The sequence below is a fragment of the Lupinus angustifolius genome, chromosome LG01 (genome assembly GCF_001865875.1).
Source record: "Lupinus angustifolius cultivar Tanjil chromosome LG01, LupAngTanjil_v1.0, whole genome shotgun sequence".
NCBI lineage: Eukaryota > Viridiplantae > Streptophyta > Magnoliopsida > Fabales > Fabaceae > Lupinus > Lupinus angustifolius.
This window is the reverse complement of record NC_032009.1, coordinates 16854797-16876209: the sequence shown is the minus strand read 5'-3', so window position 1 is coordinate 16876209 and position 21413 is coordinate 16854797. Positions and strand designations below refer to the sequence as shown.

At 34.3% G+C, this 21413-nt stretch overlaps 1 protein-coding gene across 1 annotated transcript; it reads right to left on the bottom strand.

Annotated features, from left to right (window-relative positions):
* LOC109350245 (zinc finger protein ZAT9-like) lies at positions 15003-16458 on the bottom strand. The gene has a single exon (XM_019591441.1). The coding sequence runs from the start codon at positions 16185-16187 to the stop codon at positions 15141-15143; it is 1047 nt and encodes a 348-aa protein (XP_019446986.1). The 5' UTR covers positions 16188-16458; the 3' UTR covers positions 15003-15140.

Below are 21413 nucleotides of genomic sequence, written 5' to 3'. Positions count from 1 at the left end.
TGTCGATGGGGGTCTAATGGGATTTTGTGCTAGGATTGGGTTTAGTGGGACTAGTGTAGAGGGGCATTTTTTGGTGGTAAGGGTTCTTTAAGGGTGTTGCGGGCTGGTGATAAGGTGGTATTATGGTATGGTTTTTCTACCTCTACTAGTCAGGATCGATTGCTACATTCGGTGGGGTTGTTGATACAGGTTGGTGCTGATGAGGAGTTGTTGCAGAAGGAGGGGTTGTTGTCTCATTTCCATGATGCGGAGGGGTTGTTGTCTCATTTCCATGATGCGGAGTTGTTGTTGCAGATGGAGGGGCTACTATCACAATTCGGTGTTACTGAGGAGCTGCTGCAGCTGGTGACTGTTGGTGTGGAATTGGTGTGTGATGTTGTAGTGAAGTTCAATGATTCTGTGCAGGGGTCAGCTTCGGATGATTCTACTCAAGTTGGTTTTTCGGTGAACACTTCATAGAGAGTGGAGGTGGATCTTGGTTTAGCCATCCTGATGCATCCAAATGTGTATTGTAAGTTTTGTGACGTCGAGTTTGAATCAATACAACATTTGTTCGTTTCTTGTAACTTCAGTCCTAATGTCTGGAAGCGGTTTTACAATTGGACTGGGATGTAATTACATACACCGGGTGATTGTTGCGAATTCTTTAATATGTTTATTCAGCAATGTAGAAATAAGAAGAGGTTAGATATTTGGTGTATGCTTTGGTTTGTTACCATTTGGTCTATGTGGTTGATGAGGAATGATGTTGTCTTCAATGATAAGAAGTGAAACTACACGACTATATTGGATCTTATTCAAGTTAGATCTTGGTTCTGGTTTACATCTTCAGTTAGGAAAACAAATTGTGTGTTTGCTAACTGGTGTGTTAACCCTTGGTTTTGTATCATTCAATCGTCTTAACTCTTTGGTTGGTTATATTGGGTTAGCACCCTTCTATTATCTTAATATATGGTCTGCGTTTTGTTAAGTGCCAAAATGTTAATGAAATGTATATGATTTTAGGGCACTTTGTTTAGATTTATGATATAATTGCATACAATTTCGGACAATTTAGTAATCTTGTACTCTTTAGGAATTTAATTATGTGTTGTTGTTTTCAGGGTAAGAAATGATGAATAAAGGAGATAAAAAGAAGAAGAATAAGTTTCTGAACAGCACAAACCCCGCTCAAGCGAGGTAATAGTCGCTCAAGCCATAATTCAGAGGAAAATCATCAGAAAACACTTGTACCCCTCGCCCAAGTGAGGGATCCTCGCTCAGGCTCAAGTTCAAGACAAAAAAAATCATATTTATTATTTCTCCCTCGCCCAAGCAAGGTGTACAAGTGTGGAAAGTTGAATTCTCTCGCCCAGACGTGGAAATGCATCTTCTCTCGCTCAAGCGAGAATCTCTAGGAAAAACCAGTTATCGAAACACTTCTGAAGCAATTTCTTGGCACGAAAAAAATAGGGAGATTAGAATAGAACTCGTGGAAACGATTCTATTTCACATGATACCTTGTATAATTTCATGACTCAAGCATTGTAATAGAGAGAAGGAGTGATTAGTTCTTGCAGAGGGATTCGAAATGTAATCTTCTAACCTTTGTACTCCTGGATTCGATTCCATTGTAATAGTTATTTGATTTTGGGAAGTTCATCCCGTTATTAATGCATGAATTTAATTTGCTACTAAGTTCTTGTTCTTAGGTTCAAGTTTAATTGGGAAATTAAACTTGATATCGAACCTGGATCATCTTCCTTCATACATCATTACTCTAGCAATGGAGAATGATGCATGAATTGCTTTTACATGAAAAGTAATGCAAGTTAATTGATTAAATTTTCAAGGAATTGACATTTGAGCAATTATCTAAGGATTTTACACTCAATGGATTGATGTGAATGATTTGAATGACATGTGCGTCTGAATCAGTAACTTCGCAATTCACTTGGAATTGAATCCATGGATGTCATTGGGAAAGAACGATGCATTTCGATCCCAATTTCATCTATTTATCTTTAGTTCAATTTACAAATTTCATAATTAAAAGCAAATCTTATAAAAATATCATTGTAAATATTGCTTAACTAATTCTTGTAGGAATTAGTGTAAATTCACTCTACTCCTTGAGGACGATATCCTAGTACTTTACCATATTTTATTACTTAGACGATACGGTGCGCTTGCCGTTCCACAAATATCTAACAAGTTTTTGACGCCGTTTCCAGGAAGCAATGAGCGACTTACATTAGTTCTTTATAGAATTTATTGAGTGTTGTACATAGTTATTCGTTAATTATTTTTAGTATAATTAAACCTTGTGCTAACCTTTGTTGTAGTCTTTTTATCTATGCTTTTGCGAGGTTAAGCTACTGAAGAGCAATTACAGTATAACCCGGAGATTGAGAAGTCTGCTGAAAGCAAACGAAAGAAAGCAAAACAAAAGAGACAGCAAGGTCCTCAGGAAGCACAGTGTAGCTCTGAATCAGCTACAGTCACTACAGTTTCAGAATCTCAGCCTGAGAAGACGGAGAATATAGAAGGACAGTACATAAGAGATGAGTGATGGATTTGAATACTTCTGATGCTATTCTGGCTCAGAACAAGATCTTGACACAACAAATTGAGGCCCTTACAAAGCAAATGTCGAAGTTCCCTCAACAATTGAATGTAGTGCAGACTCCTTCTGTTCATCAACAAGTGCTACACTGTGAATTTTGTAGGGGTGATCATGTTAATGGTCAATGTTTAATGCCTACTAAAAGAACATTGCAAATATATCACTAGTAGAAGTGGTAAAATCATTGGTAAGGGTATTGGTGAGAACTTGGTTGTTGAAGAAGAAGATTTGAGAGAGACTGAAGTTGGAGGTTCAGAAGAGGTGATCAGAGAGACACAGAAGGGTAAAGGGTACAAGATGAGGAAGGGGTTGTCACTAATGATGATGATAGAAAGGAGAACAGTGATAAGAGGAAGGGTGACCTACCTTAGTTGAAGGATCTCCCTTATCCAAAGAGACCTTCCAAAAAAGATAAGGAGCGACAATATACGAGGTTCTTGGATTTATTCAAGAACCTCCAGATCAACATTCCATTCATGGAGGCGATGGAACAAATGCCAGTGTATGCTAAATTCATGAAGGATTTGTTGACAAAGAAAAGAAAGTTTTCGGAAGAAATAGTGACTTTAGAAGCTGGGTGTAGTGCTATCATTCATAAGTCTTTGCGTGAAAAGACTAAAAATCCAGGCAGCTTCACTATTTCGGTCACTATTGGTGAAATATCCATGGGAATGGCACTGCTTGATTTGGGTACTAGTATTAATTTGATGCATCTTTCTATGCTGAAAAGAATTGGGGATTTGGAGATTAAGCCTACTAGGATGACTTTGCAACTAGCTGATAGATATGTCAAATATTCTTATGGAGTTGCAGATGATGTTTTGGTGAAGGTAGATGGGTTAGTCTTTCCGGTGGATTTTGTCATTATGGATATTAAAGAGGATAAGGAGATTCCTCTTATTTTGGGCAAACCTTTCATGAAGACTGCCCGAGTTATTTTGAAAGTAAGAGTTGAAGACCAAGAGGTGAATTTCAATGTTTTTGAGGCTATGCAGCATCCGAGAGACAAACAACACTGCTTTTGGGTGGATGTAATTGAGGATTTATTCATGCTCGATGACATTCATTTGAGTAGAAGTAGTCCTTTGGAGAAAGTTTTGAGGGGAGATCTAGAGGGAAGCAGTATTGAGGAGGAAACGATTATCAAGACATATGTGGCAGAGTTAGATGCACCCCGCAAGGTTGCATCTAATTAGAATCTATTTGAAGAGTTGGGGAAAGAGAAGATAGTTGAAGCTGCAAAGGTGGAGTTGAAAGTACTTCCTTCACATTTGAAGTATGTGTTTTTAGAAGAAGGAGGGCAGAAACCGGTAATCATCAGTAATGCCCTTACATGTGAGGAAGAATAGTTGTTAATTGGGGTGTTGAGGAAGAATGCAGGAGCAATAGGGTGGACACTGGCTAATTTGCATGGAATCAGTCCATCTTATTGCATGCATAAGATCCATATGGAGGAGGATTACAAACCGGTGACACAACCTCAAAGGCGTCTTAATCCCACTATGAAGGAAGTGGTAAAGAAGGAAGTGATGAAACTATTAGATGCTAGGATGATTTATCCCATATTTGATAGTAAGTGGGTTAGTCCTGTTCAGGTTGTCCCAAAGAAGGGAGGTATTACTATGGTCAGGAATGACAAAGATGAACTTATCCCAACCAGAACAGTCACTGGTTGGCGAATGTGTATTGATTACCGAAAACTGAATCAGGCTACTCGCAAAGATCACTTTCCTCTGCCATTCATGGACCAAATGCTAGAAGGATCGGCTGGACAAGAATTCTACTGTTTCCTGGATGGATATTCTGGTTACAATTAGATCACTGTGGATCCCCAAGACCAGGAAAAAACAGATTTCACTTGTCCTTTTGGTGTTTTCACATACAGGAAGATACCATTTGGACTGTGCAATGCACTAGCAACATTTCAGAGATGTATGTTAGCTATTTTTCTGATATTGTGGAGCAGTGCATTGAGGTTTTTATGGATGACTTCTCGGTCTTCGGGTCGTCATTTGTGAGCTACTTGGCAAATATGGACATCGTTCTGCAACGATGTGTTGAGACAAACTTGGTACTAAACTAGGAAAAGTGTCACTTCATGGTGACTGAGAGAGTGGTTTTGGGACACAAGATCTCTTCCAGGGGCATCGAAGTTGACAAGCCAAAGGTTGAGGTCATCAAGGACCTTCCACCACCACTTAATGTCAAGGGAATTCGAAGTTTCCTTGGGCATGCAGGTTTCTATAGAAGGTTTATTAAAGACTTTTCTAAAATAGCAAAGCCACTCAGCAATCTTTTAAACAAAGATACCATTTTTCAATTTGATGCTGAGTGTGCCAAATCTTTTGAAACCTTAAAAAAAACTAATTTTTGCTCCTGTTATAGTAGCGCCCGACTGGCATCTTGATTTTGAACTTATGTATGATGCTAGTGATTATGTTGTCGGCGCGGTACTAGGACAGCGAAAGTCTAAAGTTTTCCATGCCATAAACTATGCTAGTAAGGTACTTAATGAGGCACAAGTTAATTATGCCACCACTGAAAAAGAATTACTAGATATAGTGTATGCTTTGGAGAAATTTAGATCTTATCTGATTGGCTCCAAAGTTACAGTTTTTACTGATCATGCTGCTATAAAATAATTGCTAACTAAATCGGACTCCAAGCTGAGATTGTTGAGTTGGGCTTTTTTGTTGAAGGAGTTCAACTTGGTGATCAAGGACAAAAAAAGAAGCGAAAATTATGTAGCAGATCACCTATCAAGACTGGTCAATCAAGAGGTCATAGTAAGAGAGTCAGAGGTGGTGGAGGAGTTTCCTGATGAGAAGCTTCTCATGGTTCAGGAAAGACCATGGTTTGCTGACATAACTAATTTCAAAGCTACAGGGGTCATTCCGGAAGAGTTGTCATGGCATCAAAAGAGAAGATTCTTGCGAGATTCTCATCACTATGTGTGGGACGACCCTCATTTGTTTAAGACTGGGTCGGATGGACTTTTGAGAAAGTGTGTATCCACCGAAGAAGCTAAGAGCATCCTATGGCACTATCACAGTTCGCCATATGGAGGGCACTTTAATGGAGAGAGGACAGCTGCTAAAGTTCTCCAATCTGGCTTCTACTAGCCTTTTGTGTTCAAGGATGCACATCAGTATGCACAACAATGTGATGAGTGCTAGAGATCAGGCGGGATCTCTAAAAGGAACGAGATGCCATTGAATAACATTCAGGAAATTGAGGTGTTTGATTGTTGGGGGATTAAATTTATGGGACCATTTCCATCGTCGTGCTCACAAGTATACATACTGGTGGCGGTGGATTATGTGTCGAGGTCGTAGCTGCACAAAAGGATGATGCTAAGACTGTGATCAAGTTTTTGAAAAGGAATATATTCAGTCGGTTTGGCACACCTCGGGTACTTATTAGTGATGGAGGATCACATTTCTACAATGCACAATTGGAGAAGGTCCTACAACACTATGGTGTCTGACATAAGGTAGCGTCACCTTATCATCCGCAAACAAATGGACAAGCAGAGGTGTCCAATCGAGAGATCAAGAGAAAAAAACAGTATCAACTACAAGGAAAGACTAGTCTCTTCGACTGGATGATGCATTATGGGCCTACAGAACAGCATTCAAAGCACCCACAGGATTATCCCCATTTTTGCTAGTATATGGTAAAGCATGTCATTTGCATGTAGAGCTAGAGCACAAAGCATTCTGGGCCCTCAAGTTTTTCAATCTGGACCCTAAACAACAGGTGACCAAAGGAAACTTCAGTTACAACAGTTGGAGGAGATCACGCTCACTGCCTATGAATCCTCCAAGTTATACAAAGATAAGGTCAAGTTGTATCATGACCGAAAGATCCGTCAAAAAGACTTCCGAGTGGGTCAAAGTGTGTTGCTATTTAATTCTCGGATGAAGCTGTTTCCGGGTAAACTGAGGTCTAAATGGTCAGGACCCTTCATAATTAAGGAAGTTAAATCGCATGGTGCGATCGAATTGCAAGACCCGACATCTCAGAGGAGCTGGGTAGTCAATGGCCAGAGGGTGAAACCTTACTTAGGTAGTGACGTCGAGCGGCTCACCACAATCATCAACTTATTAGAAGCTTAACAGAACAAGCGTCGAGCTAATGACGTTAAACAAGCGCTAACTGAAAGGTAATCCAGTTTCTTTTATGTTTGCATTAGTATTTAAAAAAAACAAGAATAGGAGCTGCAATTTCTGGGCAATTATCGCCCAGGCGAGGAGGGTGACTTCCAGTCCCAATCCTCTCACCCAAGCGAGCATTCCCTCGCCCAAGCGAGGAAGGAGGCCTTTCAGTCCCAAAACTCTCGCCCAAGCGAGACAGCCTCGCTCAAGCGTAATTAATTTGGGTTACTCTCTGTCTCGTCCTCACCCAAGCGAGGATGACAGGCCTTTCAGTTCTGGAGCCTCGCCTAAGCGAGAGATTCTCACCCGAGCGAGATTTTGCAAACTCTTCAGTTCTAAAATCTCTCTCAAGCGAGAGGTCCTCGCCCGGGTGAGAGGGCATTGGTTTTGTTTTAAAAAGGGGGTTGTGGGGTTCATTCCCTCACACTCCATTGCAAAGAAACCAAACACATACTCCAAGCTCGTGCCCTCTCCAAGATTTGGATCCCTTCATCATCTATTTTACACACACTACCAAGCATCATGAGCGGAATGTAAGTGCATTTTTCATTTCATCATATTCTCATTTGTGCATTGCATTAAGATTCAATCATTTTAGGCACATTTAGGATGAATTAGTTGTTCTTGACGCTATATTACTGTTATTGCACATTGTATTGTATTATGGAAACATGAGTATCATTGTCAAAAGAAATGGGGTTTCTGAATGGGAAACCCCAGTTTACCTCATAACTGTAATATTCATGCGTGATTAAATCATTCAATGTGTCTTACAGGAAACAAATTTGTGGCTAACAAGAACCCCCCTCCCAAGAAGTTGAGAGGAACTTCAACTTCACAGGCCTCTGAGTATGATCAGACTGTGTTCAAGAAAAAATGGAAACAGGAACGATATACCCTACTCCTCATCTGGGTTTTCGTTCTTGGGAGGAGGGTACAATTAGAAACGAATGAATATTCCGTTTTTACAGTACCTTTGATTGTGCTTAAATGGTGGGGAGTGGCAATCCCAAATGACAAGTTCGACCTCGATGTCGTTCGTGAATTCTATGCCAATGCTTACCCATCGGAGGGAGAAGAACTTGCATACAAATCTTGGGTCCGGGGGAAGACTATCTTGTTTGACAGAGACACTATCAATGATTTGCTGGACAACCCTTTTGAGGCACGGGAGGGGGAATTGTGTCAGTTTTATGCTGCTGAAGCTTATGGTACGTTCATTATTGAGGACACTGTTGTGAAACTATGTTTACATGGAAGATCATTTAGCACCAATCGTGATGGACAACCCCTCCAGATTTACCGGAAGCATATGACTTCCCTGGCCTAAGTTTGGATGATATTCTTGCTGCAAAACGTGATTCCAAACAGTCACGTGTCATCATTGCCCCTTTCTAATTGTTGCATCACTTATGCAATCATGAAATGTATGACGATTGATGTTGCCAAGATAATCGCCACGGAAATATACAAAGTAGTCATCAAAGGAGGCAAGAAGGGTTCTTTGGGGTTCCCATCATTGATCACCGAACTCTGTGCTCAGCAAGGATTTCAGGTTAATAGAACTGAGAAGATCAAACCCCCGATCACCATGCAGTACATCCGTTAGAACTACAAAGAAGAGGCTGGAGTACAGCAGAGTGATAGTTTTCACCATCCACAACCATCAATCCCACCTCAGCAGCCAGAGATGCCTCCTTCGGCACCTTATCATGGAACCACTCAGGAGCAGCTTCACCAACTCACATTGCATATAGAGCTCCAAAATGACATCCTAAGACAAGGGCAAGTGTATCAGCAGCAAGGGTTGTATGCTACTTTCTAGCATTTAAGTCCAAGGAACCAATTCTGGGGTTCCGCGGACACTTTCACCCAACAGTTCTCTTGGCCTGGGGTCAGGCCTATCTTTCTGGAGGGGGCGGGACCTTCCAGAACCACAGGATATGGGACTACTAGAGATGGTCCAGCTGCAGAGGGTGATAATCATGAAGATGATGATATGGAGTTCATACTCTGATGAGCCTTTGGGCTAAAACTGGTTCATCTGTACTTGTTTTGCTATTTATGTTGTGTAATTTAGGATGTATGTTTAGGATATAGGATGTATGTTTAGGATGTAGGATGAATGTTTAGGTTGTATGTTTAGGATGTATGTTTAGAATTAATGTGTAGGAGGTAAGTGTAGGATGCATGTTTAAGAGGTAGGTGTAATTTCAGTATGTACTTTGTGTTTTTTCGTTTGTTGTTCAAGTTAAGTAACAAATGTAGTCGATGAAAATGTGTTTGATTTAAAAGTGTTTGTTGAGTTCAATTGTGTAGTTGTGCTAGAGACATATGAATTGAAATGTGACATAAGACTCTGTGATTGAGATTGATTGGGGTTCTGAGTTTGACTGTTTTTGGGATGTGGATGTTGATTCATACACTGGCCGAATAGGTTGAATAATGGGCAGTTAGTCAAAGGACAAAAACTTATAGTCGGGTGAGTGAGTGCACCCCAAACAGAGATGAGTGTATTTGCTGGATCTCACCAATGAATTTTGCCTGATTTTTATTGCCATTAAGCATGGAATAGCATGGAAATGACTAAGGCTTAGTTTAGGATAGTTGAACTACATCCAGAAAGTCTACCTGGATAAATTATGAACCAATTTTTGCTAGCCCCGTTGAGCTGAAATAATTTTTTTTATGTAAATTATGCACCTAAGCCACATTGAAATGTATCAACAACCATACCTTTGGAGAGAGATCATTAGTGCATATGAGTCTTGGTGAGCAATGTGAATTAAGTTTGTGAATATGAAGATAGTGAAATCAAAAAGACTCCTTCTTCAACCATACGTTTAAATGGTAAAGCATGAAGCAAAGGAAATAAAGAAACAAGTCAAAAATAAATCATGCAAGAAAATAGTGACTCAAAAGAAAAGAGTCGGTTGAAGAAGGAGGATTAGATGGTTGATGGAAAAGAGCATGGTACAACAAAATGGGAAAAGGAACACGGGAAGAAAAGGTAAGTATGTACTAGTGGTCTACCTCCCTTTTTGAATCCTAGAAAAAAAACCAATATTTTTTTGTAGCTAGGCCTCATTACAACCCTGATGAAGTCCTTAAGATCCATGATTGAACTTGTGTATATGGCTTGATTGAACCGAAAGGCAAAATCAAATTGTTCTAGGTCCAGCAAAGAAATGAGAGAAACACATAACTTGTGAGATTGAGAGAGTCCTTTGATAAAACTGAGTAGTTATTCTTGTTTGAACTTGAACTGTATGTGCATTATGTTATCAGTTGGAACTTGGTACACTATGATTGATCATGAAACAGGTCTCTGTGAACAAGTAAGTGAATGTAGCCGATGTCATGATTGGATGAGTAATTGTTTTGAAAACCAGGTGTTCAGGCGTGGAAATGCATCTTCTCTCGCTCAAGCGAGAATCTCTAGCTTGTGCGAGAGAATAACAGTTAGTGGCTGATATAGGCAGTTCTGGAGGAAAAATCAGTTATCGAAACACTTCTGAAGCAATTTCTTGGCACGAAAAAATAGGGAGATTAGAATAGAACTTGGGGAAACGATTCTATTTCACATGATACCTTGTATACTTTCATGATTCAAGCAATGTAATAGCGAGAATGAGTGATTAGTTCTTGTTGAGGGATTCAAAATGTAATCTTCTAACATTTGTACTCCTGGATTCGATTCCATTGTAATAGTTTTTTGATTTTGGGAAGTTCATCCCGTTATTAATGCATGAATTTAATTTGCTACTAAGTTCTTGTTCTTAGGTTCAAGTTTAATTGAGAAATTAAACTTGATAACGAACCTGGATCATCTTCCTTCATACATCATTACTCTAGGAATGAAGAATGAAGCATGAATTGCTTTTACATGAAAAGTAATGCTAGTTAATTGGTTAAATGTTCAAGGAATTGACATTTGAACAATTATCTAAGGATTTTATACTCAATGGATTGATGTGAATGATTTGAATGACATGTGCATCTGAATCAGTAACTTCATAATTCACTTGGAATTGAATCCATGGATGTCATTGGGAAAGAACGATGCATTTCGATCCCAATTTAATTTATTTACCTTTCATTCAATTTACAAATTTCATAATTAAAAACAAATCTTATACAAATATCATTGTAAATATTGCTTAACTAATTCTTGTAGGAATTAGTGTAAATTCACTCTGCTCCTTGAGGACGATATTTCGGTACTTTACCGGATTTTATTACTTGGACGATACGGACATATGGTACGCTTGCCGTTCCACAAATATCTAACACTTTTGTTGTGCAAAAAAGTTCTCAGGTCTGAATATGGTTTACTTGGAGCAAAGCCAACATCCATTCTATTAAACAAAACCATCAATTGGTTCTTTCCGAGGGAGAGGATTTACAAGATCCAACTGGTTAGAGACGTCTTGTTAGGTGTCTCATTGATTTGACTATTACTGTTCAAAGTTTACTTATTATGTTAACATTTTAGCATAATTCATGTAAACCTAAAACTTTAGCATTGGGATGCAACCTTGTGTCTCGTTAAATATTAAAAATGTAATTTAGGTCAGGTGATTTTCTTAAGATTTAAGATTGTGGCTTGGGCTAAGTCAATAACTCAATTAAGGCATTGAGTCAATGAGTCACTAATTTTACTAATGAATCAATATTAGAGTAGTTGACTTGGTTTACATTAAATTCTAAAATCCCATAGTATTTACTAACATTATTTAATAACTTTGTATTCCAAATTTAAAAATATTATCATTAATATTTAATAACCAACAAATAATATTTTATTATTATAAAATGTAACAAATAAGTTGAAAATGTCATAAAACAATATATGTATTATGTTTTAATTGCAACAAAAGTGTACCTAAATTTTAAATTTAATTAAACAATGAAGGTTTTGCTATAACATTACCTAAATTATAATTACGAATAAGTATTTGATTTTTTTTTATCTAAAAACAACATTGTTTTGATTATTTTTTTAAAAATATTTTTTGAAGACTCGGTCAATCCAACCATCTGAGTCACCGATTTTATATTTAAATCGACTGAGTCAATCTGACTTTGATGCAAAAGTAGTTAAATGAAAGGCTCGAAATAATCAAATATTTGGTTCATAATTAAATCGATAAACTAACCGGTCTGAACTGAGTTTTATAATATCCATTTAATTAGTTTTCCTATAACTAGAGAGTTTACTACAACTAGACAGCCTTTAACATCTTATTTTGTGATATTGAGAAAATTTCAAATTTCTTCGAATACTAAGAAGCACTCCACAATTTATCGGTATGAAATCAAGTATCATTCTATGGGTACCAGTAGTATAATATATAAATAGTGACAGCCGTAGAATGACCGTGACTATTTAAACAGTTTGGTGTAGAGCTTATATATCGTGGGCGCTCTCTATGAGACAATAGAATTTATCTTATTTCTACTATTGACTATTCATCTAATTTATCTTATTTCTACTATTGACTACGTTCCAAGATTCATCTAATTTTTATAAATAAGATTCACTTAATATAAAAATAAGTTTTTTAAATTTATTTTAAATTATAATCATCATTTTTTTAGAAATTCAATGGTTCAGATCTATTCATTAATTCAAACTATTTTATTTCTCTAGAATCGATGGTTATAATGTAAAGTAAGTTTTTGGAGTAAGTGGACCCTAGTGAGTAACCATAACAGTTCAAAAAAGTTAAATTCAAATATGTTGAGAATCAAGTATCTTCTCATATTAGGAGATAAACTATCTCCTTCAGCCATTAAAATTATGACATGTATACTATTTTTTTTAGTTTTTAGAAATATTTCGGTAAAAATGATTAAATAGAACAAATATCATAATTTTAATCACAAAAAATAATTAAATAGAACAAATATCATAATTTTAATCACAAAAAATCATAAATTATCTTATAGTATGAAAATTCACTTTAAAACAATATGAGAAGTGTATAAACTATGATAGTATTATCAGCTCAAAGAAGTGTCATGATAGGGGTAGCTAGTATCTAATACCCTACTTTATAAAAAATAATTGGTTAGTAGTTCCATCTAAGCATCCAACTTTCCACTTTATAGTTCCTTTCTAATTTGGTTTAGTTGTTAACCAGTCAGATTGATTCAAGTGAAATCTCAGCATTTTAGCTGCTAAAGTCTAAATTAAATATAATAGTGTCACCCAATAAAATACAGTGAAATAAATAAAAATAAAACAAGTGCATGAAATGAATCATATGTCATTTATTACAAAATTAATGAGGGTGATTGAGTTATCTATATACAACCAAAAGGCCTGCCTCAGCTAGATACCTTGAGTCACAACCAACTACACCAAATTAATTTATCAACAAAGAGTAAAGTGAGGATCTGAATATTTTTTTATTTTCTCAACATTATCTTTACATATTTCCCAAAAGTGGAAAATAAAATTTCCTGATGATCAGATTCAATCACCAGGCTATTGATTCATTATTCATGAGTAAAAAATTAATCAGATTCAATGACGAGACTATCCACTCTTCAAAAAAAAATATAGATAAAGTAGATGATACACTAATAGTTGATAAATATTATACTCTTGATTGATATAAGAGTATCTACTACTCCATCATTTTCATGTTTTTTTTATTTTTCTTTATTACTAAAAGTATCTAGTGGCTTTTATATTTAAAGTTAGGCATATAATATCAAAAGATCATTTAATATTTAAAATATAATAACTAAAATAATTCATTTAATGCACATTTAAAACTGAACTAAAATGACGTATGAAAATATATGGTAAAAAATGAGTAATAAATAAGGATATAGTTGAAAAGTAGTGTATAAATATGTATTGAATTTCTAAAACAAGACCTTAAAATTATTATTCTATTAATAAATAAGTACATATTCTATTTTTTAAGTATAAGTTATTTTTTTAATTGCATAAATTATTATTCTACCATAATTATGTATTCCACCACCATATTATAATGCGTCATGTCATATAATGTTACACCTTATGTTCTTCCATTGTTTCAAAAATATATATAATGTTACAGCAAATATTTATATTGTTAAATTTTTATCATACCCTATTCTATCAAGTAGGATGGTTTTGTAGAATGTGCTAGTTGGATAAAATGCGAAAAGAATAATCTTGTAAGATGTTGTATTTTCACCTAATAAAAGAATCAATCCTTCTGCTATTAGATATAAAATTAAAGCAGGATGATGAATCGTTAAAATTACAAAACCCCTTACCTATACTATATATATAAAAAAGCAAAACACGATTTAATCATCACCGTGATATAGTTTCCATTTCCATGTTTTGACGTTAACATTACCTAATTTTATGGATAATTATAAAATCCTAAGTAACTACTATAATAAAAATTATAATATAAAGTTTCAAACACAATAAATACATTCAAATTCTCAAAAAACAAAATATATAAAATTGAATGATTAATACATGGAGTAAGGATCTTCATTAACGAAGAGGCAAATACCATATAATAACACATAAAAGACAACGTTCAATAATATTTTTATTTTTTTGTTTATTATAAAATCACAATTTTATAATTGAAACTATGAGTAAAGTAGCACTTGCCTCTCCATTAATGGAATGAAGATGATACTTGTTCGTATGGACCATTAAGCAGGAAATACCTGTGTATATATAAAAGATATTCCTCTTTGGAAAAGAACTAGAAAGAGGAAAAAACAAAGTGAATCGTGAAGAAAGCATATTGCTCTGCATGAACTGAACAATGGCGGTTGTCAGAAGTTGAAGTTACTTTTCTACTAATAAAATATGCAGGTTGATCAACTTAAAGTGAGTGACTTTTTATTGATTTAATATTCACGTCTTGCAAGCAATAAATGGTAGAACATTACAACAATTACATGGTATTTTTTTAGTATATGCTTGTAAGTTGAAACAGAACCCAGTCGAAAACGCATGCTTTCCCATATTCTTCTGCTTAACTCCATAACACAATATAAAGCAAAAACAAACACCAAAATAATCCAAAGAAATCTATATACAAGTAAATATATAAATTAAGTTTAAAAATGAACAACAGAATAAGCATAAAAATTAAAAAGTTTAGGTCCTTCATTAAAGGATTCTGTAACTCAAAAGTCATTACAATCCAGAAGACCTGAATTACAATTAGAAGAATAATAAGATTATTATATAAATTATATCTATATAGAGTAACCATATTAGCCATTTGGCTGATCTTAAGAAATATAAAATTGTACTAAAAAACAGAACCAAAATTTTGTACCTTTGAATCATCCTTCACTCATCAAAAAAACAAAAAGTTGAAAAAACCTTCATTGACAGATTAATGTGATTTGACAAATTCTGCATCTGAAACTGCAGAGGCTTCGATTTCAACATCATCCATGGGGGCTGGGAGGTTAAGATCTATGAAACTATCTCCGAACTTAGCGAAATTTGGAACAGGGATTGTTATTGTGGTCGCGGTTGTGGTTGCGGTAGAACCAATCACATGTGTTCTCTTATGCCCACCAAGGGCTTGACCTGAAGCAAAAATCCGAAAGCAAACCGGACATTCATGAATTTTCTTAGCTCCATTAATATTACTAGTGTTAATATGATGCTCAGATTTTGGTTGTTCCTCTAAGATGGTCTTGATCTTCTTATGACTCGCTCTATGTCCACCCAATGCTTGATAAGATCGAAACACCTTGTTGCATGTTTCGCATTTGTATTTACCTCGTACTCTAGTTAATATTGTCTTCGATGATTTCATTTCTTCATCCGATTCGTAATTCTCTTCTTCATCTTCCTCTTCATCTTCGTCATCATCATCTTCCTCTTCTGGTTCTTCTACCTCGTACAATTCTTGTTGTCTCTTCCACTTGTCACGAGACAGCATCATGAGGCAAAAAGCGACATCTTCCTCTGTGGTTGTGTCAGAAACTGAACTCAAAGATTCATTCTTGTTAAAATGCATACTAAACTTGATATTCTTACTTAATTGTTGTTGATCGAGGGGACCGAGTTTCCATGCTCTTTTAGATCGCCTCCGAGTTGGGTTTCTCGATGACTCAGTTTCACTCTCTCTATCTTGAAGGATCACGGAGCCTGTGTCTGCAAACTCAGGATCTGAAAGTCGCAAGCTTCGCTTTGGATTCTCTCTTAAGGCATAGGAAAGATTCTTGTTATCTTCGGACGATGATGAAGATGGAGAGGATGCTGACTCGGCTTCGAAACTGAGTCGAACTGATGGTGGTGATGGTGATGATAATGACTCGTTGAATTTAGGAGGGACATGTAGGTTCATCATATGAGACCTCATGTGACCTCCCAAGGCTCTTCCATTGGAAAAATTTCTGAAACAAAGCTTGCACTTGTGCTTCTCCATTGAAAAAACAGAGCAAACCAAACAGAGCCTTAGCAGAAGAAAAAAACCAAGTTTGTGTTAGTTTAACCTATAACGTTGTTGTTGTGTTGATTTTATAAATAAAAAACTAGTGACCTTCTTTGCATTCTCTCTTCATTGTGAGAATGTGTATTTGCAATTTGCAAAACTATGTAATGAGTAGGTACAAAGCAAGATGTAGATAGATACAATGAGCACATAAAATATATTTTTTAGATGAAAAAGAAATTAAAGTTAGATATGTTTTCCTCATTCCATTTGTAGAAGTGGAAGTAAATTTATTTTGTTCCCTTTTAAAGAAACGCTAAAATGAATTGAAGATTTTAATTTAATGAATTAAGACATGTAACATGCGAGACTTGCCGGTTTTCTATGACTTCATTTATCTTTATATTTGTTTCACCCATTTTCACGTTTTTCCTGAAATACCCTTTTGTATCATTTCAAGATATAAAATATGAGGAAAAAATATATGTATTGATAATGTATAAATTTTAAAACTTTATCACTACATTAGCCATTATTACTATTAGAAAAATAATTCAAAAAATAATTGATGATATATTAGATGATTCTTTTTAAAAAAAGTGAAATGATAGAATGGGATTTGAAGATGTGATATATTGAATTTGAGATTTTCTTCTCAAATGTGTGGAAAATACTATAATTGAATGGAGAAATTAAAGTAAAAGGAAAAGGGAATTTTAGAAATTCTTAGTGGTTTTGGAGCTTAAACCGGTGGATTGCTTGTCTAAAGTCAAGAAAAGAAAACTGCTTGGGTTTGTTGTAACGACGAAGCTGAATAAAATACTGATAGTTAAACATCACCCGGCTGTGACATAAAATCCGAGACAAACATAACCATCAAATTAATGCGCTACACGTAAACACAATCACCAACCTGTCTTTTTCACTAGGCAACCACACGGTTTATTAAGAAATTGACCTTAAACCAGAAACAGAATGAGTGTTTTTCTTTAATAAATTATTTTTCTCAGTTTTGATTTTATAGTCTGTTACTTTTATGGTGCCTGTGATGGGAGAACCAATTGTATTTTTATTTGAGGTAGCTATAATGACATATCAACTTGCTATTGGGATTAATGGGTGTTGATTCAAGTTGGATATGATTGATTTCACTTAAGTAAGTCTCGAATTCAAGTTTTGTGGATGGAAAAATTACTCATTAGTCCCACATACCTGTGGATGTTCATTCTTAGCTTGGACAAGATTATCTCTAATACAAAAATACTTATATGAAACCAAAAAAAACTTGCTACCAGGTTCATTACTTAGTTTTGTAACCACAAAAAAATAGTTATCACCAAAAGATAATGTGGAAATAATGAAATTAATATTAGATTTATTATTCAATAAAAAATCTTTAGATTTGATCATGCTCATGATTCATGGTTAACTGATTTTGGAAGTTGAAAGAGTATAATATCTATATCTATATTATATATAAGCCAAAACTTGAAATAACTTCCCTTATGGTGTAATTTTCATTTCCTATATTGCCCTTAATATTATTTAATTTTTACAAAAATAGTATATAATCCTAAACAACTACCACCAATACATTAATTAATACACATCTCACATTAAATTAAACATTATCATAAACAAAAAAATATAATATATAAAAATTGAATATGTAATATCACACAATATTCGCTCACTGACACGAAGTGCCAGTACACACTAGTATTTATAATGTAAATATTTATATATAGTTATTACATTATTAATCATTTATTTGAATTATTTTTTTAAAGAGAATCAATCAATGATGATTAAATATGAATAACATAATGTCCGTATATAAAATTCATATACTCCCAATACATATATTTTAGTTTCTCATGTTGCAAATTCTTACGTAACATTTATGGGATGAAATTCACTTACTTTAACCACATATTAGCTATCAATTTTAGACAAATCCAATAGTTTGAATCAGTAACTAGATCTAACCCATTATTGTTTTGTATGATTGATTGATGGCTAAGATGTGAAATAATTTTTTTAAAATTTACTCTTACATTAAGTCTCTTCTCAACATTCATTGTATGACATGTTAAATTTTAAATTATGGATATGGAGCCTAAGGGTTAGAAGTGAAATTAAGTTGTGAAAAGTTCATTAGGAGTGTTTTTAATTTTAATTTTGAAAATTTGGGGTGGAGTGGAGGGTGGGTTTCCCTTTAATTTTGGATCTTGGTTGAAATTTGTGATGGGAATGAAGGGTGGAGAAATGGGTGGGAAACTAACTGCCCTACCATTACCATGAGAGTGGAGTATTGTATGGGAATGGAAATTAAATGCCGTTTTGTTAGGGTTTTGTAGACCTAGTCCTTAATGCTACTCCTACTCTATTTTATTGTGCTCCCACACACACAAAAAAAAACCTAAAATCCTTGGCTTTCTTTTTATTCATACCAAAGGACGCGGTCCTTTTTCAGTTTTGCTTCGGTCAATTCATTCTTTTAGTAAGAAAAAAATGCACACATAGATTAATGGGGTCACATCTTCTGTCCCAAAAAAATGTATTATTATTATTTATGATTGATCACAAAAATATTCAATTATTAAATTTTTAACTTAAATATATTTTTTCAACCAATCATAAATAATAGTAATATTTTTTCAACAAATCACAAATAATAGTGTATAGAGTGACACATTATATGAGACAACATATATGCTTCCTTGATCAATAGTACACTCATATTATGTTTACTTTAGGTATAGTTTAAGATAAAACTTTATTAGTGTTTTTATAGTCATTTAAATTACATATTGCTAAGAATGTATGATATTTGAAATTATGATATTAGATTATATAGATATCTTGTTCTTTCTCAAATATGAAATGTTCAAAAACAACTTTATAATGCATGATAGAAAGATGGAACTTATTATGCTTTAAATGATGAGAGATCTTCTATACCAACTAATTTATATCACTTCTTTATTATTGATGAAAAAAAAATCACCTTATTAGAAAAATCGATAACTTGTTTTTTAATGGAAGTTGATTTTTTTTAATATGATGTTTGTTTGTCGGTGGTAAAAAAGGAAATAATAAATATTAGTAAATATAGAAAATTTCTATCCCTTTAAACCATAACTTAGCTATATACATGCGAGGTTTAGCCAAGATTACATTTATATGAACATAAATTAATCAAAATAGTCATTAAAGGTTGATTTAATTTTTAATGAATCCACCGGTCTACTCAAACATAAAAATGTGAACTTAAACTTTTTTATTATTGTGTGGAAATCTTGTTATTGGATAAATTGTACTTATCTAATTAAACACTCTGAATTATAAAACATATTCTATCTGAATTAGATCTTCAAATCCAAATCACCTAAACTTTTCTTTAGATAATAAAGTATTTTGAGTAATTTAGAAAATTATTTACATTATTTACTAATTTGATAGAATGGTCCTTTGCCAGTTGGGCTATAGCCCAATTGCTAACTGCCCTGCAACTAGGCTATAGACCCGTGGATGGGAGATCTAATGGAGGAAGGAAGAAAATCTTATTGATTATTCCACTCATTCTCATAAACTCCTAATGCAATAATAATTGGGTTTTCAAATAATGAATGTAGTGGTAGATACGAAAATATATACATGTCCATATTACTACTTAATATTCACGTGATATCCTTCATTACAAAAAATTGACATTAAATGGAATTAATAAATGAACAAAGCGTTTATTTAATGGTGTAAGACTCTATTAGATCTCTAGGTATCATATACTTATTAAGAGAGGATATCATGCATCCTTAAAAATATTAACTCCTCCTAACCAAAAAAATATTAACTCCTTATGATGAAATACTTTTAAAAATTGAATTAATGATGAGATCAACAAAATTATGTAATGTGTATGGAGCCTTTAATTTTTTTTTGATAACTCAACCTAAACGTGTTTCATGAGTAATAAGTTTGGCTCCATAACAATGGAGATTCTAACATCCTTCATCCTTATTTTTAAGCTTGTTTAATTACTTATTATTAAATTATTATTGTTAAATTTTGTCTAAATAATTTATTTTGTATTTAAAATTATTATTAATTGTTAATTGAATTAATATAAAATTCATTATTATTGGTTTAAATAAAATAATAATATATAAAAAATGAAATGGTAAAACAGAATTGATAAAGAAGAAAATTGTAGTCACTATAGAAAAGGTCACAGAGGAAGATTGGACAAGAGGAAATACAGCACAAAATTTCATGTAAAATTCACGAGGAAACATTGGGTGCGACATGTTTACTTGCACAAACACTAGTACATATACGAGGTTCTGAAATGTGAATGATATATAATATAGTGGTGCTCTAGATTATTGAATTTCTAGGCCTATATTGTCCATGTCTTACTATACCAATGGGTTATCTTAGGAAATAGAGGGAATCCTAAATTATAATCAAAATATATTATATATGAGGTAATATAAATAGATGCATGGATGAATGTTTAGAATGATAATGAATATTTTATGAGAAGTGTACTCCCTTTTTAAGGTGATGTGCCCTCTTTCAAGGGGATTTGGCCTTCAAAATCTACGATGCCAGGTGGATTTATGGAGGTCCTATGAAAGATGAAAATGAGTATGCAAGATAAGATAAGTATGCTTCTTGTGTCTTAAATAAGGTACATTTACAAGGTTTTAGAGTCTTAAAGTCACGTTCCTAGAGTATAGTACTATGATACCTCTATAGTGGACTTCTTACGAGGTTCTAGGTTTCTACAAAGTCCACGAATTGCATCCAATCTTAAAAAATGTTACTCAAAATTATCAAGCACATAACTCATGATAACTATGACAATTCATGCTAATATAAGTATGATCTAATGTCTACATTTATAAAGTAAATGCTGTTAGGTATCAGTGGTCTAGACACACTTAGAAGGAGGGGGTTGAATAGGTGTAGCAGTTATCAATTACCGCTTCTCGCACCAAAACCCGGTTCTGGAAAACAGCCTAGGTAATCGATTAACCAGTGAGCCTAATCGATTAACACGTATCAAAAACAGAATGGTAGATTGGCTTCTTGCACAGTTATTTACCAACAAACAAGCAGAGATACAACAAATATTTTTATTGACAATTAACAAGGATATGGCAAAGTAGCAGTATGCAAAATATCAGCTTAATACACGAATTAAAACAGCTT

Excerpts from the sequence above, each read along its gene's own strand:
- LOC109350245 (XM_019591441.1), bottom strand. The coding sequence starts at position 16,187 with ATGGAGAAGCACAAGTGCAAGCTTTGTTTCAGAAATTTTTCCAATGGA.